Below are 27718 nucleotides of genomic sequence, written 5' to 3' on the forward strand. Positions count from 1 at the left end.
GATCTACTTAAGTCAGGAACACATACAGGTAAGAGTTGAACAAGAACACCTGTCCATCTTGGCCCATTCCTCCTAAGTACCTAGAGCAGAGGACACAAGCAGCTCTATAATTGCACTGGACACGCGGCAGGTGTAAAGAAGCCAAGCAGGCAGATGGATTTAAAAGGGCAGGATTGAGGCAGCCTCTGAAGGTACTGGAGAAGGGATATGACCCAATGCTAGTCTTACATTCCCACTTTTCCTTCTGGAGTCTTGCCTGTATCATTCCCCATCCCTAGGCCTGTCCAAGCCATAACCATTCTGGGTCCACCCCGATATTTTTCGGCCCACACTGGTTTTCGCTTCTAGTGATTTCATCCCACTCATCTCCCTGGGGAGGGGCAGAGGGTAGTGGGTAGGGGGTAGGAGGGTGGGGATCAGGGCAGGCGGCTGAATAGCGGCGAATGAATGAATGAGTGAGTGAATGAATGAATGAATGAATGAGTGAATGAATGAATGAATGAGTGAATGAATGAATGAATGAATGAATGAATGGGCACATCCCCGGGCCAAGGAGGATATATCCGTCCCCAGGAGTGGGCTGCACGGTACGCCCGCGCCCCCCGGAGGAGCTCACCGACCTCGAGGGACAAGGGGTGTGCGGGAGGCGGAGGGGGGAAGCAACAGGACGCTGGTCCCGTGAGCGGCGGGGGGGGGGAACCACAGCGCGCCAATCGAGGCTCCGGTCCCCCGCTGGCGGCAGGGACCAACGCTCCCAAGCTTCCGCAGAAATCCTTTCCTGCGAGCGTGAACTCTTTCCCCATCAGGAAAAGTGTCGGGGAAAGAGGCAGAAAACGACGCCAGCAGTGCGGGAGCGCCAGGAGTGGCGGAGCCCTAGCCCCGGGCCCAATCCCTCAGGGAGAGGAGGGAGGAGCACGGAGAAGCCATGCGCAGCTAAGACCGCGGCGAGAACCCGGGCGAGAAGCACCGCGAGATCTGGGGTCGGGATCTCACGGCGTTGCCTAGCGACGGACAGGACGCTCGCGGGCCCCCAGGCTAACCCCAGCTGTAGCCTCAAATCTCCTACCATGGGGGAAGAAGGCGGCGGCCGCAGCTGTGGGACCACTAGGGAGCTGCAGAAGCTGAAGCAGCAGGCGATGGAGTACTACCGGGAGAACGACGTCCCGCGCAGGCTGGAAGAGCTGCTCAACTCCACCTTCTACCTCCAGCCTGCCGACGTCTACGGGCACCTGGTAGGGACCTGGGACAAACACCCTCTTCCTCCAGCCCCTCTCCCCCCGCCCCGCGCTGCGGCAACGCCGTGCGCCTGCGCCGCAGAGTCGCGCACGCGCGCCACCGCCGCAGGCCTGAGCGCCGTGGTCATGCGGGGGAGGCGACCCCGAAGGAAGAAGCGGCGAGGAAACCTGGGCAGGAGGTATCTCGAGAAAGTGGTGGACGGGGAGCAGGTAGAGGAAAAGTGGGGTCCTGTCGCTAAGGCGACAGCTCAGGCCCGGTAGGCTTCTGAGCCGGCCTGTCCGGTTGCCAGTTCTCTTTAAACCCAGACCTTAACATCGCGTAGCTCAGTTTACAGCCTGCAGCGGCCTCCGCTTGACCTCGGATGAGCGCCCTGGAGTTTGCCACAGCTTGGCCTCAGCCTACCCTTGGCCTCACGCCCAGCCTGCTCCTCATTACTTCCAAGTGTCACTCCCATTTCAAGCCTATGCACCTTGCAGGGTGCACTCTTCCTGGATGACCGGCCCCATCTGATCCAAACTCCAAATTCACATCGGTCTTGCCCGCTTCACCTGGACTAATTGCCCTTTAGTGTTCCTAAATCATTTCCTGCTCGTAATGAGACCCTCCGGAGGCTTTTGAGCTCCATGGAAATCAGGGGTCTTTTCTTACCACCTCCCTAGTCCCTGTGCCCAGTGCAAGGTCAGGCCTACCTTAAGCAACAAGCGGTTGAAACAAGCAAGCGTTTTCTCACTTCTAGACCCTGTTAAGTACTAGCCAACACCTACCTTCTGGAAGACAGTGTGGCTGGAACCTATAGGAGTTTGCACAAAGATGAGGCAACGTGACAGCAGAGTATGTAAATACAGTAAAGAAGCCCAGGATGTTTACAGGGTTCACGACAACATCTTGTTGAGGCAGTCGGTATGATCCTCCATGAATGTTTATTTTACTCAATCATGGCCTACAAGAGACAGCTGTATGTTAGGAACGGCAGTGCTGAACTCCTTGTGCTATGGGATTGGTTATTTCACTTAATCTTTAGGACCCCTGGGAGGTAAAAATTATGATTTCCGTTTTACAGATAAGGAAACTGGGGCCCAGTGAATTTAGATGATTTTCCCAAGGGACATGGTGAATGACAAATCGAACCATAGCACCTAGCGATTCCATGGCACATAGCAGACACTCAAGTACTGATGTGGCCCAGGTGAATGAACGCAACTCTGAATTCCATTCTCTTCCCACTGTCTCTTGCTACAGGAATTCTCGAAGGTTCATTACCTTCATTTAGTCTACCTTCTTCATTTCACAAAGACACCAAGCCCTTGTCTCACAGTTACTTGGTACAAAAGTGAAGACTGGAGGTTTGGATTCTGGTTCCTCAGTGTTCATGTTCTTCCCAGTCTTACTAAGCAGCCAGGACTTTAGTGTGTACGGCTCTCTGAGAGCTTATACCCTGGTTAGGGATAAGAGCCACTGATACACAAAATAGTTGGAGTACTAGATAAGGTGATACATGATTGTGTGCTAGACTGAGGGACACATCCCTGCATGCCTGTCAAAGGAGTTCAGGGTTAGGGAAGATCCCTGTTGGCTGTAGCCTCTAAGAAAATTTTGGCTTGGACTTTGAAGGATGTTCAAGAATTGGACTGGCAGAATGTCCTTTTCATTTTGCCACTGCCCTAGTTCTGGCCATCCTTATTTTCATCTAGTCTCTCCCTCTATTGAGTCCAATCTGAGTCATGCTGCCAGAGCAATGCTCCTTTAAAAAAATTATCTTTTATTTTTAAGTCATCTCTACACCCAACGTAGAGCTCAATCTCACAACCCCAAGATCAAGAGTCGCACGCTTCACCAACTGAGCCAGCCAGGCGCCCCCAGAGCCAAGTTCCTCATCCTAAATCTGACCATCATTCTCTTGCTCAGAAGCCCCCTGTGGCTCATGACTGTTCCGTAAAGCCTGAAGGTCCTCACTTCCCTCCCCTTGGCTTATCCTATTCCCTCTACCTGAAGTCTCTGCCCCCGACTTCTCCCCTTTGTCTGCCAGTTGAAATACTACTTATTCCCCAATGTTCAGCTCCAATGCCATTTCTTCTCTGCTTCTGTTACATACTAGAGGAACTGAAGTGATGAGGAAGATCCTGTGGGCAACAGCAATACAATACTATTTGGTCCCTCATCCTAGAACTTATGATTGAAAGAGTTTAGAATTGATCTGATCTGACTGAAGATCTGACCGAAGATGTGATTTGATTCTCAGCCCTGCCACTTAGTGGCTGTAGTAGACTATTGTATTGATGTTCCCCAATGAACCGTACTGCCAGTGTGACTGGTCTTATGTAAATCTCTCCCTCACTGACTTGGAGACTTGGCCATGTGACTTGCTTTGATTAATAGCACCTCTCCAAGCATGACACAGACCAAGACATGGTAAGTGCTGCCATATTGAGGCTGGACTACTGGAACCACTCCCTCTTGGAGCTGTTATCCTGCCAGGGCGTGCAGTTACCCTGCTGGAGAGAGAGATCAGGTAGATCGGCTCCCAGATGTAACACCTCCAGGATATCCTATGAGAAGACATGCCCAGCCAGCCCCTAGGATGTGCTAAGCACCCTAGTTGAGGCATTAGACACATGAGTTAGATCATCTTGGATACTCTGGACCCAGTCAAGCTTCCAGGTGACTTAGTCTGAATAGGAGACCCCAGGCAAGACCACCCAAAAGAATTACCCAGTTGAGCGCAGGCCAGATTGGTAGAGCCCTGAGTGAATAGATGGCTTTAGCCACTAAGTTTTGGAGTAGTCTGTTCCTAAGCAGTAAATAAGTACAACATTGGTCATTTTACCTTGTACAATTTATTTCTCTGGAATTCAGTTTGCTCCTCTGTGGAATGGAGATGATAGGACTTACATTACAGAGTTGTTGGGAGAATTTAATGACATAATGTATACAAAGTGCCCAGTGGTGTATCTGACATATATTCATTTATACAAGATTTAATTTGTGGAATCCTAAATCTGCCACGCACTGTCGTATGTGGTAGAGTGATAAGGCGTAATTGCTCCTTCAAGGTACATATTAAACACCTAAAAATGTTAGTCCCTTTCCCCTCCTCACATAATGTTATACATTGTGGATGCTCTTTGCTGCTTGCATCAAATTCACTATAATACACAATGTAGAAGCAAAATATTGTTTTCTCCTGATTCGATTTAAATTCATTCAGCCACTTGCTCTGTCACATCCAAACCATAGTTCTTAAAATACACGGATGGCTTGAAAATTGACTTCTGTTTTAGTGGTGCCGGGGCCCCACCTGCCAGCTGGCACATCGCTGGTGGGTAGTAGATCACCTGTTATGTAGGTTGAGATCACTGGATTTTGAACGGAAAGGTGAGAGGCCTGGTCCTCAATGCAGATAAAGAGCCCAACACGGTCTGGTGATAAAGAGGTTGAGGAGAATGTGCCTTTCACCTTTCCTGCTTCCTTCTCTCCCAGCTCCCGCTCCTCTGTGTAGAAACACCATCTTGAATCTCCTTACTCAGGCTCTTTGAGTGGTTTTCTGCCTCAGCTTCATTCTCTTCCACCTCTTTCTTGGATCGCTTCCAAATGGCTTCTGCTTTTCCTTGTGAATGAAACGGCTATTACTAAGGTTCCAACAGCCCTCTTTGAACACGTGGACTGATGGCGAGTGAAACACAGCCTTTGCAGGTGTCTTCACCACTGAAACGTCAGCTGCCTTGCTGGGAGGAATAAAAACGGGGCCACAGAAGTTTTCCTAAGTTTGCATCACAGCGTTCTAGAGACCAAACGACTTCAGTATCTTGGACAGACGGATAGCTTAGGGCCTGCTGAAGAGTGACATGGGGTCCTTCAGAAATGTATGTGAAAAGTTCCAAAATGTGTCATGTTTGACTCACAGTTTGCTTCCCCAAAGGAGTCTCTTTGGAGAAACTAAGTAATCATTTTCAAACAACTGTTCTCCTCCATCGGATAGCTGGAATCATCTCATTAAAAACAAATTTCTTTATTTCAGTGTTAGTTAATATGGCTAAGACTCCAATCCTGAGTTATTTTTTGTTTGTTTTCTCCTCAAGTTCATATGTCTCTCTGAGGTGCCATCGCCAAAACAGAAATGGAAGCCAAGACGGCAGATGGAAGATTATCTGCCTCTGGAGTGGCCCAAGTTAGTGTGGGGCTCATGTTCCCGACATAAAAACAGGGAGGGTAACCACATTCCTCATGCTTATTTTTATTCCTAAAATGCTGTGCATTTGGACATAGACTTTGTGCCTTTCTCTCTCTCCCCCATCAATTGATGGCAATCAAAGTGGATTCTGGAGTCAGCCTGCCTAGATTTGAATCTCAGCTCAAGTTATCATTTTGAAATCTTGGGGACAACATTTAATCTCTGTATACTCAGTTTCCTCATGTATAGAGTGGAGATAACCCCATAGGGTTGTTATAAGGCACAAATAATGTGGGTAAAGCACTTAAAATAGTGGCCAAAGCAATGATAAATTCTTTTTTTTTAAGAAAAATTGTATGTTGTAAATGCTTTCAAAAGTTTTACATTTTGTTAGATACTATTCGTTAGAGTATATTTGACTTCTAAAATTATACTGTGGGTTTATATCACTTAAAACTGACTTTTAAGTATAAGAATAAAGACACGTTTTCCTTTTTTTAAAGTTCAAATGATGTTTCATTTTGCTTGAAAATAACTTCATGCTTTATTTTAAGAAAAGGAAAGAAAGAAACGTTATGTGTGCTTCTGCTGAGAGTTCAAAAGAGAACAGCAATCCCTATCAAAATAACACCAGCATTCTTCACAGAGCTAGAATAAATAGTCCTGAAATGTGGATGGAACCAGGAAAGATCCCAAATAGCCAAAAGCCTCCTGAAAAAGAAAACCAAAGCTGGAGGCATCACAATTCCAGACTTTAGGATGTAATACAAAACTGTCATCATCAAGACAGTATGGTACTGGCACAAAAACAGACATGTAGATAAATGGAACAGAATAGAAAACCCAGTGGACCCACAAACATATGGCCCACTAATCTTTAACAAAGCAGGAAAGAATATCCAATGGAATAAAGACAGTCTTTTCAGCAAATGGTGTTGGGAAAACTGGACAGTGACATGCAGAAGAATGGACCTGGACTGCTTTCTTAACACCACACACAATAGACTGAAAATGAATGAATGAAAGACCTAAACATAAGACAGGAAGCCATCAAAATCCTAGAGGAGAAGACAGGCAACAACTTTTTGACCTTAGCTGCAGCAACTTCTTACTCAACGTGTCTCTGGAGGCAAGGGAAACAAAAGCAAAAATGAACTATTGGGACCTCATCAAGATAAAAAGCTGCTGCACAGGGAAAGAAACAATCAGCAAAACTAAAAGGCAACTGACAGAGTAGGAGAAGATATTTGCAAATTACATATCAGATAAAGGATTAGTATCCAAAATCTGTAAAGAACTTATCAAACTCACACCTCCCCCAAAAACAAATAATCCAGTGAAGAAATGGACAAAAGACATGAGTAGACAGTTTTCCAAAGAAGACACCCATATGGCTAACATGAAAAAAATGCTCAACATCACTCATCATCAGGGAAACACAAATAGAAACCACAATGAGATACCACCTCATACCTGTCAAAATGGCTAAATTAACAACTCGGACATCAACAGATGTTGGTGAGGATGCAGAGAAAGAGGGACCCTTTTTCACTGCTGGTGAGAATGAAAACTGGGCAACCACTCTGGAAAACAGTATGGAGGTTCCTCAGAAAATTAAAAATAGGACTACCCTATGACCCAGCAATTAGGTATATATCCTACTATATATATACATATACATATACATATTAGGTATATATGTTTTATATATTAGGTATATGACCCACTACTAGGTATATATCCAAAGGATACAGGTGTGCTGTTTTGAAGGGGCACATGCTCCCCAATGTTTATAGCAACACTATCAAAAATAGTCCAAGTATGGAAAGAGCTCAAATGTACATCGACTGATGAATGGATAAAGAAGATGTGTATACACACGCACACACGCACATGCACACGCACATGCACTGGAATACTACTCAGTGATCAAAAAGAATGAAATCTTGCCATTTGCAACAATGGGTATGGAACTCGAGTATCTTATGTCAAGTGAAATAAGTCAGTCAGAGAAAGACAAATATCATATGACTTCACTCATATGTGGAATTTAAGACACAAAGCAGATGAACATAAGGGAAGGGAAGCACAAATAATATAAAAACAGATGGAGACAAACCACAAGAGACTCTTAAATACAGAGAACACACTGAGGGTTGCTGGCGGGGGATGGGCTAGCCCGGGCATAGAGCATTAGGGAGGATACTTGTTGGGATGAGCACTGGATGTTATATGTAAGTGATGAATCACTAAATTCTATTCCAAAATTGTTACTACACTATATGTCAACTAACTTGGATGTAAATTAAAAATAAATAAGTAAATAAGTGAAAAATTAAGAGAGAGACAGAGAGAGGACAAATTGCTCTCTATACCAGAGATGGGGCATCAGGTCAATCCAAACTTCAGCTCGTGAGGGCAGGACATTTCCCACAGAGCCTAATCCCCGCAGGAGGAAGGCACTCAGGAGAGGCTTAGTAGAAACTAGAGTAAATGTGAATGACCTTTTAAAGACAAATGAGTTACCGTGTTGTAATCTTTGTTTTTTGTGTGTGTGTGTCGAAGGCAAACTGCTTCTCTCAGCTTTCCAAGCCTCCTACCATATGCAAAGTAGTGGGGAGAAACGTATTGGATGGACTGGGACTTCCAACCCTTCAAGTAGAAATATTCTGCACCATTCAGAATTTCCCCAAGGTACGAAGCAGGTTAAAGGTATTCCTCACTGTGTCCGGGATCCACTGCGTTTATTAGCATTTACTGTCTAAATTGTAGGAAATTAATGTTTCGAAGTGCAGCGTTTGTGAAATATACACATACACACAATTCGTAGGCAGTTATGTACATAAAACATGAACTGTACAGTCAGGCATGATAGCTTTATTATATTTAAGTTTCATATTGGTACAGACATGACGTGCTAGCCTGAAGATGATCCAAGATAGAGAAAGGGGGCAAAAGTAGTTTTAAAACTCTGACATTATTAAGTTAATGAGTTCTATAAATCTACAGGTATGTTTATACATTCATAATATTTTTATATAGATTTACATAGATTCACAGATATACTGATCAGATAGGCTGATCTACATAAAGACAAATTCATTTTAGTACTTTTAATAATTTATTTTAATTGCTACATGGTTGTTAGAAATAATTTTGCTACCGCATCTGGAAGGAAAATAATTACGATTAAAATCTGTATCCTTTTAGCTATTTATTGGACAGGTAGTGATAAAAATGAAGTTCAATGTAAGGTTTTTATAAGTGTATGTTAACAAGGTAATAATTTTAAGTGCTCCTGGAGTTGGGCTCCACACTGTTCCAACAGTTATAAAAATACCTCAAAGAAAATTATATATTCTCATTTTCCCTTTGAAACTGGTGATAAAATATCATGCACATTAAAAGCTAGATACATTCAATTTCTTCCTTTCTGCAAGAGGCAGGGAAAATGTGGGGACATCTATATTATTTGCAGAACGTATGTTCAGTGGTGATCTCCACACACTTTGAAGTCCTTGAGAACGCCTCGCCCGAGCTGGCCGAGGCGGAGGCGGTGGAACGGGCTGAGGCCGTGGGCACTGCCGTGCAGTGGGTCAACAGAACCATCACAGAGGAGCTTCAGGGCATTGCCCCCTCCAACCAGGCGGAGGTGGACCAGGTGCTCAGGTAAACCTTCCACTTGCAGATGGATGTGTCCAGCACAAATACGCCTCTTTCCTTTTCCTTTCACCTGCCAAGAGTACGGGTCTGTCATCGCCAGAAGTTATGTTGATTATGAAGCATGTGCTAAAGCAGCAAAATGTAGCATAAAATACCTTTTTTTCCCTGAAAACCTTGTTTTTAAAGTTTCCCCATGGGAAGGCCTTTCAGTCTCTTTCCATGCAAAGGATTTAGTAAAAGTTTCAGTAGAAAGTTTCTCAGGAAAAGCATTAAGAGTTCAGATGATGTCCTGTCCGTCCCCCGATTACATATGCCATCTTTGAGTGTCTCCTATTTCACGTAGTCACAGTGGGTGATGCTTATAGTCTGTCCCTCAACCACAGACACGTCTTCCGTGCTTTGCCCACGACTCTTAACATGTGAAAACCAAGGAAGGGTCTGCCGGGGCTCTCTAAGTACTGTCCAACACCCAACCGTGGGAGGGTTAGCATTACTTTTCCTCTTGTGGCCTCAAGCCTCTTGGCCAAAGGTCAACCGGATTCTATCTCTCTCTATACTTCACCACTTGCTTAATTCTACATAACATGACATTTTAGTTTGCTTCAAAGTTGGACCATAACCTTTGTAAAAAATTTTTTTAATGGTTTTTTGGTTTTCTGGGTTTTTTTTCTTCCTCATCTGCTATGCTCATATTCTTCATTTTCTTTCCCAGTGTAGCTTTTCTCATACCTTCTATTACATTTCTTTTCTCTGGAATTTTTCTCCAAACTTCCCATCTGGCCTGGCTCCTCCCTAGCCTACCATAGAGATGCTGTAGGACGTCCCTTTGTTGTCCCCTCCTTTCTCGGTCCCGTATCTTCTTTCTAGACTCTTTAAAAGCAAGGATGAGAAAGCCTTTGTGGGATGGAAAGTTAGTTTCTGAGTTCTGACATATGTGAAGGTGCTAGCACTTTGCCCTCATGGTTGACACTTTACCTGAGTATAGATCTCATTTCAAAGCAATTTCTCTCAGACCCACAAACATCTGGATCATTAATAAGTGAATGTAATTCTAATTCCCATGTCTTCACTCTTTGTTGGTTTTTTTCTCTTCCTGTGGAAGCTTTGAGCCTCTTCTTACTCTGAGGAGCTGAAACTAACTGTTCATCGTAACTTTGCCTCCCACCAAAAAAGAAAATGAAGTCCTGTCTATTATGCTATATATTTCACTGTCTATTCTTGATTCCTTTTTCTCTTGATGGCCATTTACTCGAAAAGAAAATTCAGTAGCCCTTAACCAAATTATATCTTCAATTTTTACCTTAAATCTATAAATAGATAGGCTAAAATATTTTTCAAATGAGCACCTACAATCTGTAAACATTTATTTCCAGGCCAAAATGAATTTCAGCTCTCCAAACAGTTTTGTAATAGCATCACCACTTCAGGTCCTTGGAACATGAAGGTAATCTGGTTCTAGGTGGCTAAAAAGCAGAGTTCATTCTTGAAACATGCTGACTAGAGGTCAGCACTAAACCATGGCCCAAATTATGAGTGATCTTCATTGTAAAGCCATGTTTTCTTGCCATGAAGGACATTGTTTGAAAACAAAGTGCAAGAAGAGAAGGAGAGAAGAGAGCTGGAAAAGGCCCTAAAAGACCAAACAGTGTCCATCCCTTCACTCCCACCCCCACCACCGCCTCCTCCACCACCAGCGACAAAGAAGGGACAGAAGCAAGGTTAGTGGCTCGTATTACAGAACCTTCGAGAACCACTACGTGAGGAAGAAAGGTTGATGCTTGGACTGCCTTTCGGTTAGAGCCTTTCTGCAGCAGCTCTAGGCTGGGGCCCCCACCAGGTGCCACCATGTGTGGCTTCCTTGCTCGGAGCTCTGCTGTTGGGCATCTTAGGGGGTTTTGCCCCACCCCACCTTCTATTTTCTTTGTAAGGAAAACAATAAACACTTCTTCCCAAATGAAGTGCACGGAAAGGTGGTGAAGCTGGGGATGGGGAAGAGGAGCGTAGCGTGGGGGACCTTCAGCTGCCCTGCAAAATATCCAAAATATGGAGAAAGCCACTCCATATTTTAAAGGTTAGCAATATCCTTTGATACAGATAACCACCATTTCCTTAGTCCTATTAATAACATATAAAGAAAACTTTGGGGGGAAAGACTTTGTTATTTTAAAGCGAATGATCACAGTTCTCATGGCCCTTTTTTCCATGCTTTCTAACATATTGTGAACTTCAGCCCTGCTGCGGCTAGCATTGTAAACAGAGTTTACGGTCTTTCCAGCCTCCTCCTTGAGGACATGAACCATGTCTCGTTCAATGGAGCATTGCCAGTGCCTAGCATGATGCAAACACACGAAGTAAACACCCAAAAAATGTGGGTTCCCTTGGAGAAGAAAGCACCAGAACCAGGAGGGAGTCAAAGAGAACGTGGAGACATGGTTTCTTCCCAGATTTAGAATGTGATCCCCAGAAAGGGAAGGAGAGTCACTCAAGGCAAAAGAATCATATGAAACCAATCTCTTGGGACAGGGAGATGGCCAGTGCTGAATTAGAGGTAGAGATCAGCAATGGGTGTTCATTTGGTGGTTGCTGTTGATTGACAGAACTTGGAACATAAAAGAAGGGATAAAGTAGGAGGGGACAGTGATTGGCTAAACATTTACTGTGTACTCTGCGCTTACATACCCTAGTCCACTTATCTTACCTGCGCGAGGCAGGCTGGCAGCTGGGGGAAGGACAGGAAGGACGCTAATGATTTACAATGGACGGCGTAGCACCTGATCAGGCTGGCTCACTGGAAACAAGTGTGCGTAAAAGATGAGTGAGGGTGGATGGCTGGATCTGGATGCCATTTCTGATATAATGAGACATCTGCTTGGGGTTGGCCAGAAAAGTAACCAGTTAGATACATGCGCATGAAGAGACGTTCAACAACAGAAGGGGTACCTAGAGCTATGACAGGTGTAGAAAACAAAGGACTTGGAATCCAAAGACTGTCCAGGTCCTCTGTATTTGATTTCTATTAGATATTGGGCCAATCTTTTAACCTAAGCCCTTGTTTACTTATATGTGAATGTGGGATCACAGTATCTACCCAATATAATTGTTGAAGGAGTTGATACTGAATGTCTTAACATTTCCTAGAGTGGCAAACTCCATGGCCATGGATTATTTGAATGTCACACAGAAACTTCTTGGGGGTTGGGGTGGAGAGCATTTTCTATCTAGGCTCAGTTTTCCCCCTTTCTTTATGCTGGGCCTTCGCATCTGTAAGTAAAGAATTAAAAACAGATAGTTTTTATCATAGTCAAACTTCCTAGAAAGGAATCTTTTATCACTGTTTTTCCCTCTAGGGAGAAAGGATACTCTTCTAGAGAAGCCAATTTTGCCTCCAGAACCCATTGAACCTATACTCAGCGGCAGCATGGCCATCGGGGCTGTGTCACTAGCTGTGGCCAAAGCCAGTGCCATGCTGGGCAATAGCCCCCTCTACTTAAACCTTGCATTCCTGAAGCACCCGCAGGTAGTATGGAACCCTCGGGTTAGTATCACTTCTATTGCAAGGACCATGATTATCTCAATACCAATGAACCACGCTTCTTGTTTCTCCCTGCTCTTCCCTCTTTCAGGACCAGCCAACAAAGCTAACTCTGCCTTTGCTAATGGTATCTCTGGTCAGCTGTGGGAAGTCATCGCCTGGGAAGCTGAATTTAATGAAAGAAGTGATTTGTATACCCCATCCTGGATTAACCGCTAAACAAGTACCTTATAGTATCTCACTCTACTTTTTCTTTAAAAAAAAACAAAAACAAAAAAACTATGCTCCATCATTGATGAGTCTCTAGTATAGGTCCCCAAGGTTTATCACACCAAGGGAGAGAGAATTAATTATAAAATGAGAAAAGAATACTTTAGGAAATCAGGGATGTGGGAAGAAAGCAAGACCTCAAAAAAAAGCGGGGGAGGGGGCACATTTAGTCCCCCTTCGATTTCTGGTTCCTTTTAGCACTGATGTGTGCCAGGGAGTCCACAAGAAGCCCTGGGTGAGTGACCTGGCAGGCCATGATGGCACTGGAGGGCTGTTATTTGGGGGAGTTGAGGCCTATCTACTGGCCGATACACTGTGGCAGCAGCAAGGGGAGGCTGGAACTTTCCTAGTGGCCAGTAAGAGCTCCAGGGCCGGGCCGACTGCTGGGCACAAAGGAGAGGTTTGGTGCATGTTTACAGAATGAGGGAAGCCTAAGTTGCATCTTTCTACTCAGTGTTGTGTTAGCATCTGTTTTGTTCCACCATGGCCTGAATGAGTCAATACGCCTCTTTAAATCTTCATGAAACATTCCACCAATTAGGCCTTGGGAGGAACTCATGTTCATGTTCTATAGCAGATGTTTTCAGAAAAAGGGTACAGGACATTCCATCCCCTCTGGGGACACATTGAATGGTATTTTTTTTTTATCCAAGATAGTGAAAATCATTTTTTAAAAAACTTCAAGATAATTTCTTCATGATACAGATTTCTTTTTTTATGAGAATAACCGTTATCTCCCAATGTGTTGAATGTGGAACACAGGAATCCATTGCTGACTCACCATCCAGCAGACCATGTTCAGACCCTGGCACCAGAATCTTCCCTGCAGTTAATATCCGGTGTGCTATTGGCCACCAGAGCAGCCAGCACACCGTTCTGTATTTGTCTTCGTGCGCTGATCCCACGGTCATTGGAATACCTTTTCGGCTTCTTCTGTGATGGTGACTTTATACTAATTCAAACACTGTCATGCAGAATCCCTTGGTCAAGAGACTGAAAGAGAATGAAGTCCACTTGATCCAACCAATCAAACTGGTCAGTCCTGAACAATGGAGAAAGGACAGTGAGAAGATCCTCGTTCATTTTCAACCAAATAAAAATTGAGCAAATGCTGAAGATTCACAGTTAATCTTCTGATTTTGTAGAGGATGCCTTGACCTGACAAATATTCCATTAGAAATAGCCAGGGTGTGGTGTAAGCTTTTATATTTAAAATTTCTAGAATGTGGTTGTGGAAGATCATGGTTATTCTACTTACAGGGTGTCGAGATGCTCCTGGAAATTCAGAAACAGATTAACAGAACCGTGGAGATGGTATGTAATGAGGATCTATGGTATGTAACTGCTGCCGCTGATACCTTCTAGTATCCAAATTATAGTTCATCATGAAATTAACTCATTTTGTTGTTATTGATATGTGAAATGTATTAATTTGCCTTGGGTTTCCCATAGGAGCCAACCTTCTACATTCCCTCATTGTCCATGGATCCAGTTTCTAATGGCCTCTAACAATCTTTATCAACTGGCTCTATGCTAAGATCATCCCTTAGGATTTGCAAAGAAAGGATTTGGCCCCTAGGATGTGCGAGGCAGTTTAGTGTAATGCAGGCTAGTGTAATGGTTAAGGCACAGACTCTTGTGTCTGCTTAGGATCCTGGTGTTGGGCAAACAGGAGCCTTTGGCCAGGCTGCCCACGGAGGAAAGCCACAGAAGCCAGACGATGGCAGCCGTACACACGAGTCACTAGTTGTACCTGTGCGTGTCTTGTTACCCATGTATGTCTCCTGCCTCCCACATCCATTTGCTTTCCGAGCAGCTAAGTTTACCAGAGGATAGAAAGTTCAGCTGACTCCATTGTGAACAAAAGAAGCAGGATATCTGTATTTGCAAATCCTCAGGCATGAACCACACTGATTCTTTACAAACATGCCCCAGTGTACAGAGCCAGTGAGGCCAATGAGGTATTAAAATGCATCCTTTAAAGGCTGAATCCTGGCTCCCCCTACACTGTGGGGATTGAAAATCACCAATAATCTTTGGAAAGTCTCTGCTTTTAATCTCAGGTGACGTTACACATACCAGAGTCATGAGAGGTAATGACCTTTGGCTGTTTCCAAAAGTCAAGTCCACCCTGCAAGAGAAAGGCTTTATACCTTAACAACATTCAAAACGATCTAAAAGCAAATCCCACAGTGGTGTTTCTCCTTAAGGGCAAGGAGGGAACTTCGTATGAGTGAGTGATACCTTAGTTATCTGAGCAGAAAGGCACAGACATGTTCTACACACATAGCCAGGTACGATGTAGAGATGAACAAAAGGGTACATGCACCTGAATTTGAGAAAGGGCTGGGAGGTTATCAAAATAAGGAGGGGCTGGTAAAGTCCCTCCGTGTGCGTGCACATGTGCGTGCGTGCGCAAGTGCACACACAAACACGTGCACATGTGTGATTCATAGTGTGACTGGTCAGGCCCCAGAGCAGTGGACAGGCCACAAGACCTGATAATTGCAAGTGATTTATCTTTATCTCCTGTCCCACAGCCCCCTCTTGCAAAAACAGAGACAAAGAAAGGGCATAATGGAAGCAAAAGAAATCAAGTAAGTTTATGTATTTCCTGACCGCACCTCAGCATGACACAATTCCTTTATAGACTCTCTGCCCAGGCTCCTCTCTCAGTCACCGTGCTCCAAGACCAGGGCTGATGCAAATGGAGACAGCACAGTGCTACCCCTCCAAGGGTGGGAAAACGGCGAGCCCAGAGCTGGGAGATCACTCTGCCCCACCTCTCTGGCCATAGGCTGTGGGACACCTCGCTGGGTGTGGGAAAGCATTTATGAGTAACAGGATTATATTTGAAACCTGATAGGGGAGGGGAGCCTGGGTGGCTCAGTAAAGCCTCCAACTTTGGCTCAGGTCATGATCTCACGTTCGTGGGTTCGAGCCCTGCCTCAGGCTCTGTGCTAAAAGCTCAGAGCCTGGAGCCTGCTTCAGATTCTGTGTCTCCCTCTCTCCCTGTCCCTCCCCCTCTTATGCTCTGTCTCTCTCTGTATCAAAAATAAATTAAACATTAAAAAAAAACCTGGTAGGGGAAATGCTGGGGAAGGTGAATTCCTGATAACTAGCTACAAAGCACATGAGAAAGGTTATCTATCTTCATCTGAACCCCTACCAAGTGAGAGAGAACAAAAGGCACAAAAAGAGAGCCATTTCTTCCTTCCCGTCCCGAAAAGTCACCAGAGCACCGTGTCTAGGAGAAAAGTTATAGGAGCTCAGATTTTTGTCAGCGACATCAGACTAACAGCTCTTGTCAAGACTGGCCAGGCTGCAAGAGCCTCGGAGAACCCTCTGACCTTGATCGGTCGATGACCTTGGTGATTACGGGTGCTCTGACAGACCCACCTGTTCCATGCCTGAGCTTTCCATGATACAGTTAGAATCACAGATAGGAACCCTGGGGAGCATGCAAGTGTGACAGTTGCTCACATGGGCTAGTGAAGATGGCAAACCAAAATCCTGACTCTCTCCTCAAAATCAGGAGAGAGAAGAGAAATGGAGGGAAAAATATGCCAGAAAGTAAAGTACTTGACAGTTGTATCTGTTGGGATGAACACAATACTCATTTTTTTAAATGTCTTTATTTTATTTTGAGAGAGAGAAACAGAGAGTGAGCAGGGGAGAGGCAAAGAGAGAGGGAGACACAGAATCCAAAGCAGGCTCCAGACTCTGAGCTGTCAGCACAGAGCCTGATGCCGGGACTTGACCCCACGGACTATGGGATCATGACCTGAGCTGAAGTCGGATACCGAACCCGGGCGCCCCCTGAATACAATACTCTAAAGTCGGACCTGCAGGAGCGCTAGGCGACGATGAACAGGCAACTGAGTATCAGAACTGCTCCCTCACGCCAGCAGGTGGTCCTCTGTGTTCTGAGCAGCTCAGACCAAGATCAGCCTTTCCTGTGATGAGCTTTACTCGTGTTTTCTGTTAGAAGCAGCTTAAATGGTCGATTCTAGAGAGGCAGCCATTCCAGTGGAGGCATGAACTCTGAAGTTAAACTTCCTGGATTAAAATATTTTCCAAGTTACTTGCCTCTCTATAAAATGGGAAAATAATAGTACCTGCTTCGTGGGCTAATGTAAGGAGTTGATGTATTTATTTAAAGCATTTAGAATGGTGGCTGGCATTTAATAAGTGATAAATAGGCTCTAAATCAGTAATGCTTTTGTACTTTAGAAGACTCTAACAAAACTCCTCAATCAATAGACAGAAATTCCCCCAACTCTTCCTTTGCCAAATAAAAGGTTCCTCTTACTGACATTAAAAATGTTGGATGGTTCTTATAATTAACTAGTGTTATCATCAGAGAAATGGGATAGTTACACCTAGGTTCACGCACACACTTGAGTTTGCTCTTGAGTTTGGCATGCATGGGTGCGCGCGCGTGCACACACACACCCCCTTCAGGATGACTGATACTGCTTCAGCTATTTATAGTTGCATAGTGACAATCTATGATGCGGCACATCAGGGCTGACCTTGCAAGGGGAAGGCATGATTTTCCCTGGGCTGCTTTGGGTCTCAAACCTTCTTCCACTGAAATCCATCCTCCCTGCTCCACATTTTAGCAGAGGTCTTCACTCCTTTCTTTCCTAAAACGTTTCCCGAAGAGGGTTCCGTCTTTCACACTTTTAGTCTTCCAAAGGAAGACAGAACCCAGGAAAGAGCAGGTTTGGAAGCAGATGGAGAAGGAGAGAGTTAGGGAAAGGCAGGACAGACGTTTACAGAGACAGCCTGGCAACTCACCACCTTGGTGGTTGCAGCTCAGGTCAGCCCATGTACAGTGAAAGAGCTGAGAAAGAGATGACACAGGCACACCAAAGAGAGAAGTGTATTCCTTTGTCAAGCTTGATACCTTGGGGTAAGAAAATTACTCCAGATACTTTGGGCCATCAAACGCCGTAAGGTCATGCAGAGATGAGAGGGACCTGGATGTGCCGTTAGTGGAGACAGAGACATGAGAGCTGAATCTGGTTATAAACAATGCCCAGTTCATAACCAGGAAGCTCCAAGAACCTACTGCGCTAAATTTACAGGCATCATTTGCTTTGCATCTTACAGCAGCCCATCACCGCCAAGATGTCCCATCTTGGCTGTTTAACCATTAGTTACGACACCATAGAGCAGCCGCTGCTCCTAATCGAAGGCATCTGTGCAAACCTGGGGCTGGACCTGGGGACCAATCTGCATCTAGCCATCAACTGTGCCGCACACGAGCTCATAGACTATGTAAGTTTCTGCTCCCGAACACTTCCTTTGTGTTGAGTGCCAGTATTTTTAAACTAGAACTCAGAACAAGAATGTATGTGAATATTTTCCAAAATAAATGCTGCTGTTTTTCATAATGTTGTGTGAGGGGTCCAAACATAAATGCCAAGTTGAGAAAGCCAAGTTAGCTAATGACCAGAGCATACTGTAACCATATAATTCAAAAAAATTTTTAATGTTTACTTATTTTTGAGAGAGAGAGAGAGAGAGAGAGAGAGAGAGAGAGAGAGAGCGCGCAAAGGAAGGGTAGAGAGAGAGGGAGACACAGAATCCCAAACAGGCTCTGGGCTCTGAGCTGTCAGCACAGAGCCTCAAGCGGGGCTCTAACTCACAAATAGTGAGATCATGACCTGAGCTAAAGTCAGACACTTAACCGACCGAGCCACTCAGGCGCCCCTATAATTTTTAAAAATTAAGAGAGAACAGCAAAATAATTACATATAGAAATTCTGTAATAAAAATTACTAAAATGGGTTGCTTACATTGCAATTATGAGAGCTGTTGACAACTAACAAGCTGGTATGTCCTGCCGAGTTCACTCATTTCATTGGTAGGTGCTGCATTTGTCAGGCATGAAAAGTGAACCCGTTGTAACTGTGACTTGGTAAGCCCTTCGGGACAAGTGGCTCTCAGAGTTTCTGCTGTGACTCCCTTTTTATTTTCTTTATCTCTTCATTTTGAGACACAGCAAGAGTGGGGGAGGGACAGAGAGAGAATCCCAAGCAGGCTCTGCCCTGTTAGGGCAGAGCCCGAGGTGGGGCTTGAACTCATGAACCAGGAGATCATGAAGCTGAGCCAAAACCAAGAGTGAGAAACTTAACCGACTGAGCGAGCCACCCAGGTGCCCCTGTGATTCACTTTTTAAATATAAAAATATTTCCAAGTTACTGACATTTATGGGGAATGTATTTTTATCCACTTAAGCCATCACCGTGTCACCCACAGCCCGGGGTAGGACAGAGCTTTAGCGACAAAACTTCACTCAGAGACCACACCACATGGGGGCAATTATTTTAAGAAGAATGGAAATCAGGGTCATTTTTATAAAGCCACTGGGGCGCCTTGGTGGCTCAGTTGGTTAAGCATCCGACTCTGGCCCAGATCATGATTTCACAGTTCATGAGTTTGAGCCCCACATTGGGCTCTGTGCTGACAGCTCAGAGCCTGAAGCCTGCTTTGGATTCTGTGTTTCCCTCTCTCTCTGTCCCCGCCCTGCTCATGCCCTGTCTCCCTCCCTCCCCCCCTCTCTCTCCCTCCCTCTCTCTCTCAGAAATATTTAAAAATTAAAAAAAAAAAAAAGCTGTAGTCCTCCCTTCCTTGGGGTGAACTCACCCCCAGTTAATCTTTAAACCTGGGAAACCAGCGTGTTAGGAACGCTGCTAAAAGTTGTCTGTCTTATACAAATCCACATACTTCTGTTTTTCAAATACAGAAATGCTGAGTTGTGTTTTATAAAATGCCCAGCATGTTAACATACATTTGTGGTGATTTGGTAATTAATGTCAAAATCAGGGGAAATGACCAAAGAGAATTCTGCTCGAACTTGCAATTCTTTAAACTTCAAGGAAAATTTGAACAGTGTATCAGAACCCTAAGTCTCAGCTGTCTTCTAAGTCTTTTTAAGTTTTCTAAAGATGCTAAGGGCATGAAGGAACGTTTAATGTAATTTCCTATTCTCCACATAATGATTGGTTCCTAGGTATACTATTACGATAAATAATTGCATGTTTTCATCAGCAATGTATACCAAGAACTATGAATATACTGACTGCTAGTGCTACTAGAATGGGTGTTTTTTTCGTTTTCTTTTGTTTTTTTGCTTATATTCAGTAAAATGTATTAGCTTGATAATCAGGGAATTCTTACAACGTAGTTGAAAGCCATTAGCTTCTCTGGGGCACCTGGGTGGCCCAGTCAGTTGAGTATCCGACTCTTGGTTTTGGCTCAGGTCATGGTCTCATGGTTCATGGGGTCAAGTCCCTTGTTGGGCTCTGCACTGACAGTGTGGAGCCTGCTTGGGATTTTCTCTCTCTCCCTCTTCTCGTGCTCCTCCCCAACTCACATGTGTGCGCACACATGCTCTTGCACACACACACACTCTCTCTTTCAAAATAAATGAAAATAAACTTTTAATGAAGTCATTAATTTTTCTTTGCTGACAAGATAGGATTTTCAAAGCTTTGCAGTAAGAACTAAAGGTTCTTGCTGTTTTTTAATCTGAAAAAAATAATAAAAACCTTTCAATTAAGGACTTCTAAGTCCAGTGGAACCCATTCCATTAGGAGCAGTGACATGAAGGCACGAGCAGCCCAAATGGTCTTTCTGTTCCGTCCCCCCTCCTCCCCAGGGCTGAAATACATCCCTGGCCGTCTCTGAACACAGACCTGCAAGGTCAGTGCTACTATGCTTTGCAGAGACACTACGCTAGATCCTTCAGCCCTGTGTCCGTGGTGACTCAGGCGCTTTCCAGACTTCAGATGAACGGGGTGGATCTGGAACTCTACTTTCCAGACCACACAGTTCCTGATGGAACTTGCATGCTACCTGAGGAGGCGATGCCTTCACATGGGTCACCTGACATTTCATAGTGGCCGCTAGTATCCCCAAATCGCCCTGCCTTCAAATGTTAGGCTATCCACAGTAGAGGAAACAAGCTGTTTACTGGGAGCGGAAAGACGGTGGGCTCTGGTGAGTGGGCAGCTGTGCTCTGCTGTCTTGTTTTACAAATTTATAATGTCGCCCATGCACGCAAGCAGCCAGGCGGCCAGCACCGCGTCACAAACCGAAGCGAGACATGTGTACTTGGCCTTTTGTGCAGAAGGCTTTCTCTGAAATCAGTGGTCAGAGCTCCACAGGGCATGAAGGGGAATGGTGACTCGATTTCCCCAGGCTAATACTGAACAGATATTTAAGGTGCACAGATTTCGAATGGGCCTGAAAAGAACGTTTACAACCTTCAATACGCAATGAATAAATGCGAATGGGAATCCCACCTTTACCGTTGGAGGCAGTCACCATTTATCCGTGCTGTGTTACTGCCCATCCGCTTCTCAGAGTAGAGGGAAGTACGAAGTGATGACGGGAACATTCAAGAACGCAGACGAGATGGTGGACCTGTACGTGGATCTGATCAACCGGTTCCCTTCAATTATCGCCTTGATCGACCCTTTCAGGAAGGAGGTAACGGGATCCATCTCTAATTTTATACCCACACTGAGCAAACGCTCATCCTTTGGGTTGGTCATTCGAAATACTGCAGTCGGGCTGGGGCCGAGTTGCGTCAGCACACAGGAGACGCAGGCACCGCGCACACGCATAGCACGGACAGTTCCGTGGGAGTGTGCCTGTCTGCAGCGGGAACCAGGCCAGCCCCGGGCCCGTGGGGGACCGTGTGTTTATAGGCCACCTCAGCCATGGTGGGGGAGCCGCTGCTTCAGGAGGCTCGTCACTTACCATCCTTAAGTGTTCCCGGCCACAGGATTCAGGCTGGGCCAAACGTTCTTAACCTAGATCCACTTACCACCTGTGCATGAATGTCACAAAGCTGTACTTTTTTCTTTTTAAATATTTATTTATTTTGAGAGAGAGAGAGAGAGAGAGAGAGCGAGCGAGCGCAAGCATGATTAGCGGAGGGCCAGAGAGAGAAGGAGAGAGAGAATCCCAAGCAGGCTATCAGCTGATAGCACAGAGCCTGGTGCAGGGCTCGATCTCACAAACCATGAGAGCATGACCTGAGCCAAAATCAAGAGCCGGACACCCAACCAACCAAGCCTCCCAGGTGCCCCACGAAGCCATAGTTTTCAAAAGGTTTCAGATAGCTAGGCTTTGGGATCTGTTCTAGCTAGAGCCCCTGACGAGGGATGTTCATGTTAGGAATCAGAGAACCAACAGATGCACTGAACAGACCCCCTCTCTGAGCGGACGCGTGATTTAAATTTGGGGAGTGAGGAGCGTTGCTGCTCTCACTTGGTGGCCCAGCACCTCTCCCAGCCATCACTCCTGTCACCGCCTGTCTCCTGTCATCACCCGGCGCTGGCGGAGCCCCACCTTCCAGGTCTGTCCTGGGACTCTGACCTCAGCCGGTTTTAATGGGATGAACTGCCCGTTTGGTCAGTTGTCGTGGGACAGGACAGAGTCTGGCACCGAGGCTTTGAATATCCTCCATTGGGAAATGACAAGCACTTCATTCCACGTGGCGGTCTCACCCCTAAAAAACCAGTGTTTAGAACGACAGCCTAGGGCAGGCTCATTCCTTCAGTTGTCGGGTCACCGGCTGTAACCGTGACGCCTGGCCAACTGGTCATTAGCAGTGTCACGGGCAACACAGGGTAGGACCAGCTTAGGTTTGGCAGACTTCAGAACCAACGAGGAGCATTTAATGTGTTCAGCATTTTACTGGCTAGATCTTTAAGTTCTCATGTAATCACTTGAAGTTTCTGTTCCACAAAGCTTGTGAATTTGCGTGGCTGTGATGTGGGCATCGTTCAGCCAGAGCAGATACGACAGGAAACTGGTGTGTGGATCTCAGAAAGATACGTACCGTTGATTGTGCGCTAGGAGATTCCTGTTCTTTTGTGATTATGCTTATCACATCAATTCTCAAATGTTTACCCAGGACTCTGAACAGTGGGACAGCCTCTATACTGCGCTTGGTTCCAGATGTTACATAATTGCAGGAACTGCATCCAAAAGCATTTCTAAACTTCTAGAGACCGGCAACCTCGGCACCCCGAAATCCAGTGGGCTGATCATAAAACATACCAATCAAACGACGATGTCTGACTTGGTGGAAATCACCAGTCTTCTTGACAGTGAGTAAAAGTGTAGATCTAAAAAGGCTCATAATGAACTTCACTTGGTTGCACAAGAAGCCAAAAATACAGTTTATCAGTTAATAAAAAGCACGGCATAAGTCTTGAAAGAAAAACAAATTTCCAACCATCTGCGAGAGCTTTGATGCTGGAAGACAAAATGCAGCTAGCTTTCTGAGTCACTTCATGTTCCAACAACTGCCCCGGTCCAGAAGGTCACCCCTTACGCGGGGGCTGCCACACAGGTACGGCTAAGGACAATGCCCCTGCCAGCTGCATCCCACACTACAGTGATCCCACGTGTCCACACTGAGGTTTTCTCTTTTTTTGGGGGGGGGGGGGGGGGGGGGGAGAGAGAGAGAGAGAGAGAGAGAGAGAGAGAGAGAGAGTGCTTGTACACAAGTTAGGGAGAAGGAAAGAGCATCTTAAGCAGGCTTCATGCCCAGCAAAGCAGTCCAAAGCGGGGCTTGATCTCATAACTGTGAGATCATGACCTCAGCCAAAATCACAAGTTGGATGGGCATTTTCCCCCTTTAGTGGTTATAAAGGTCTATCTGACAATTTATGATACCTTAATTTTGATGACATGTGGCATTCAGGTAGTATTTGGCATCTGAGATACCAGAAAGGGTAATAGGGGGTCCCTGGGTGGCTCAGTCGGTTAAGTGTGTTACCCTTGATTTCAGATCAGATCATGATTTCACCAAAGATCAAGCCCAATGCTGGGCTCCCTCTACCCCTCCCTTCTCCTCCCTTTGCCCCTCCCCCTTGCATGCATATTCTCTCTCTCTCAAAAAAAACTCCAACCAACTAGGGTAATAAAAATACAAATGTTTAGGTCAGAATTCTCTGCTGGTCAATTCATTGACTCTTCATAGGAAAGTTTTAAATCTCTAGCAAATTAAAAAAAATTTTTTTAATCTTTATTTATTTTTGAGAAAGAGAGAGAGACAGAGTGTAAACAGGGGAGGAACAGAGAGAGAGACAAAGAATCAGAAGAAGGCTTCAGGCTTTGAGTTGTCAGCACAGTGCCTGATATGGGGCTTGAACTCACGAACTGTGAGATCATGACCTGAGCCGAAGTCAGATGCTTAACTGACTGAGCCACCCAGGAGTCCGAAATCTCTAGTAAATTTTAAATTTTGGTCCCAGAGGCTCATATATGTGTGAGTGTGTGTGTGTGTGTGTGTGTATGTGTATATATACACTCACACACACACACGTATATATACACACTCATTGTTTCTATGCCACCTGAAAAGAATTTCTCTGCTTACAGGTAAGAAGCACATGGCCATCTTTGGAAGCACAGAAGGAGAATCTTCGGATGACAGTCTTGTCGATCTCGTAAGTACTAAAAGCTGGTCAATTGCAGAATTGCCAAAACACTGCTCTTATCACGAATTGGCATTTCAGAGAAATGCAGTCTTTGGTGGAGAAAGTCACGTAACCTTTTATGAAATAGACTTGCTTCCTCCAGACAGCTGCCTTCTGCAAAGAGCTAATCTTTGAACTTTTAAGAAGAAGAAAAATGGAAGTCCTGGGAAAATGATGAGCACACCAAAATGGCAAGGGTGTGCCCTTGCAATCTTGCTGCCTAAAATGAAGTGGGAAAGGCCAGAACGTTCTTAGACAAAATCAGCACGCTCACATGTCTAGTAAAGCATCTGATGTATAGTCACGCTCTTCACCTTCTGACACTGTCCATTTGAAAACAGGCCGCGTTAGCTGCGTAAAGATAAAATACTGAGTGAGGAGGAAAACCCAGACAGCCCGCGGCGTCAGCGCCCTTTCTCCCTGAAGAACTGTTCGTATTTTAGCAACATGCAACTTCGCATCTAAAATAAGTTTTGTCCCCCACCCTCACCCCCTCCAGGCTGTTGGACTCGGTGTCCGGTTTATCAAGTTGGGAGGTCTTTCCCGAGGCGAGCGGGTGACTAAGTACAACCGCCTGTTAACTATAGAGGAAGAACTTGTCCAGAACGGAGCACTGGGTACATGCTGCTGCTTTCTTGCTTTGTTTTTACTGCGCCATGAAAAGAGAACAAAGATGGGAAGAGGGGGGAAGGGGGCGCTCGGCAGGAGGGCAGGGGAATCCAAAGAGGATAACTAAGTGCTGACAACACCGGGGTGGCATTTACCACAATGTGCATTGTTTTCTTAATGGATTATCTATTTACCTGAATGTTGAAAACTCTCGCCCTTCTTCTCCATGAATAAGCTGCACGGTGCTTTTCAATAGAATTAATTGATTGGAGTCTCCAAGCCTACCTTTTGTTATGGTCCAAATTATAGTTAAGGTCTGGCTGCACAGAACCTGCAAGTTAAAGGCAGATGTTTTCCCGATGATTCTAGGAAACAACTCCTTTTACTTCAGATGAGTAGGCGGCATGTTCAGTTTGTCAGACGTTGGAAAGGCTATGGTCTCAAGAGAGCCCAGGCCATCAGGTAGGAGGTCAAACCTCTGCAGCTTTGCGTGGATGGAAGCACCTTGTGAGAACTGGCTCTCTGGAGAGAAAACACCGCAGATACTCAGTTTTACCCTTCATGTTACTGGACTGGCTGGAAGTAGGCGCACAGCACACAGAGATACGTAAAGAGACAGAAGTTATTGTCTCTGAAATTCGAAAAATAGTTTGCATTTCAGTCTAGAATAAATGAGTCGATATGCTGGGGAAAAAGTTTGTGTGGTGTAAGTGCTATTGGCCAAGTATGAAATCTTGGATGCTCGAAATGCAATCTAGTCAATGAGAAATGGATCACGGGATGTATGTACAGAGCCCAGTAGCTGGATATGACAGCAAGGAAGCAGACCTATGTTGTGCCTCAAACTATGCACTGAAAAAATAGAGGCCGATGGAAATTGCAACGATAAATTTGCCACGTTTAACATATATAATGACCTTCAAACACACCCTAAGCTTTCTAGAAAATAAAAATGTAACAGAGAGACTCTTTCTGAGGCGTGTAAGGGCAATCAGAAATTAGTGTGTGTTGTTGGATGTGTAACACAGGGATGGTTTTTTTTCAAAGCGGTGAAATCGTATTGTTCCCGCATAGGATTATTCCTACCTGGTTATTTTATGTCATACTTCCTCGTGGAGACCACAGGGCCCTAAATGACCCACCACATTTCCAGCCAGACTTCCCCACCAGAGAAACCGCTGCTTCAGGGCATCAGGAAGGATCCTAGTGACCAAAGGCCCAGTGCCCCCCTCAGGGGCAGTGCCGACCCCTGAACACTCTGGAATGGATGAGCAGATGACAGGCATGCCTCCTTTCACTGCACTTGGCTTCACCACGCTTCTCAGACACTGCGGGTTTTTACAGAGTGGAGGTCTGAGGCAACCCTGCATCGAGCAAGTCTGTCTGCACCATTTTTCCAACAGCATTTGCTCACTTTACATCTGTGTCAGGTTTCAGTAATTCTCCCAAAATTTCAAACCTTTTCATTATACTTTTTATGATGATCTGTGATTGACCCTGAAGCTCAAATAATGGTGAGCATTTTTTAGCAACATAGTATTGTTGAGTAAGGTAGTACATGGGTGTTTTTTTTTAGACAGAATGCTACTCCACTCTTAACCATCTATGGTATAAACATAACTTTTATATGCACTGGGAAACCAAAAAACTCACTCGACTTGCTTTACTGTGGTGGTCCAGGACCACACCGGCAGAATCTCTGAGGTGACAAGTCCTGTCATTGGCCTGTGGTCAGTACACCACATAGACGGAGGTCAATAAATGGTAAAGGGACCAGAAACTGAAAAAACAAATCTCCCCACTGAGAGAATAAGTAGGAAATCCGTAAAAGCTCAACCTTTACCACACTGTCCCTGCCCATGTGGACCGGACTGGAGCCTGCAATGGTCTACGTTTAGCTGACCACGTTTGTATTCATGTGGAGGACTCGTCTTTCCTCCAGTTCGTCTTCCTCCGCTGGTCCGTGTCAGCTGAGCTTCTGCCCGAAGTTCACTGGACACCAAATGTCCCAGAAGGGCACCACACAGACTGAACAAGTGTATTGCCCAGTCAACATATAACCAAAGTCAGGCCCAGTTTTCAATGGTCCCAGGAAGTTTTCTAACGGGGATGTGAGCCTCTGGGCAGTTCTGAAGATGCTTTCCTTTACATCACGTAACAAATAACAGCCAACTTGGCACCCCTGGGTTGGGCTGTGAACTTTATTGCTACTGTCGTTTAATAGGTCTCAACGAAGAGCACACATTTTTTCCCTTGGATGAGGAAGCTGAAAAGGCCGCCATGTCCGGGGAGCCGCTCTTCCCCACAGAAGTGATGGAGAAATCAGCCAGAGCATGAGCGTCTTCTGGACGGGGCTGTGGACAACGCCGGCTTACGGCCACATGAGACCCGTGCAGCTGTGTCCTCGTGTTGGTTTTGCTCGAAAACATCCCTAACTCGTGCGCTCCTTTTTATTCTTTTGATTTCACTGTTTGGTAAAATTGTACGTAGTGTTTCTGTGTGAAATTATACCTGTAACTGCGTCTCCCAGCCACCCGTTTCCGTGGGGATTTTGTTCGTGCGCCAGCCCTCCTGTCGGTGGGGGGCGGCGGGGGCACGACCAGTAGAGGAGCCCAACACTGTGCAGTTGCCTGGGCGCCTGGTGCACATGCTCTGTCCGTCTGTCCATGCCGGACGCTCCGACGCGGTTGTGGAGTAGCCGGCCTCACGCACACGTAGGGCATCGGT

The 27718-nt window shown here is 45.4% G+C and overlaps 2 protein-coding genes across 3 annotated transcripts in view; one reads left to right on the plus strand and one right to left on the minus strand.

The window, feature by feature from the left end:
* Positions 1-1254, minus strand: part of HSPA12A (heat shock protein family A (Hsp70) member 12A) — a 163227-nt gene extending 161973 nt beyond the window's left edge. The window contains exon 1 of the mRNA XM_029932652.1: positions 1067-1254. Within this exon, the coding sequence (XP_029788512.1) occupies positions 1067-1069 (3 nt within the window). The 5' untranslated portion in view covers positions 1070-1254. The remainder of the gene's footprint in view (positions 1-1066) is intronic.
* ENO4 (enolase 4) lies at positions 1043-27524 on the plus strand. 2 transcript variants are annotated; one of them, XM_029932653.1, is made up of 14 exons: positions 1043-1232; positions 7970-8098; positions 8883-9073; positions 10640-10785; positions 12415-12584; positions 12691-12822; positions 14130-14183; positions 15410-15466; positions 17988-18155; positions 21249-21374; positions 22810-23005; positions 24285-24352; positions 24882-24999; positions 27216-27524. In XM_029932653.1, the coding sequence occupies exons 1-14, from the start codon at positions 1068-1070 to the stop codon at positions 27326-27328; spliced, it is 1833 nt and encodes a 610-aa protein (XP_029788513.1). In that variant the 5' UTR covers positions 1043-1067; the 3' UTR covers positions 27329-27524. The 2 variants fall into 2 exon arrangements, with proteins under 2 accessions (XP_029788513.1, XP_029788514.1); XM_029932654.1 differs by lacking the exon at positions 24882-24999.
* The last annotated feature ends 194 nt before the right edge of the window (positions 27525-27718 follow it).

This window comes from Suricata suricatta, chromosome 2 (genome assembly GCF_006229205.1).
Source record: "Suricata suricatta isolate VVHF042 chromosome 2, meerkat_22Aug2017_6uvM2_HiC, whole genome shotgun sequence".
In the NCBI taxonomy this organism is placed as follows: domain Eukaryota; kingdom Metazoa; phylum Chordata; class Mammalia; order Carnivora; family Herpestidae; genus Suricata; species Suricata suricatta.

What these genes read in the sequence shown, in the direction of transcription:
- ENO4 (XM_029932653.1), top strand. Translation starts at nt 1,068, where the DNA reads ATGGGGGAAGAAGGCGGCGGCCGCAGCTGTGGGACCACTAGGGAGCTG. An exon ending in CCGACGTCTACGGGCACCTG is followed by an intron (nt 1,233 to 7,969) that starts GTAGGGACCTGG and finishes TGTGTGTCGAAG; the next exon opens with GCAAACTGCTTCTCTCAGCT. An exon ending in AATCACCAGTCTTCTTGACA is followed by an intron (nt 23,006 to 24,284) that starts GTGAGTAAAAGT and finishes CTCTGCTTACAG; the next exon opens with GTAAGAAGCACATGGCCATC.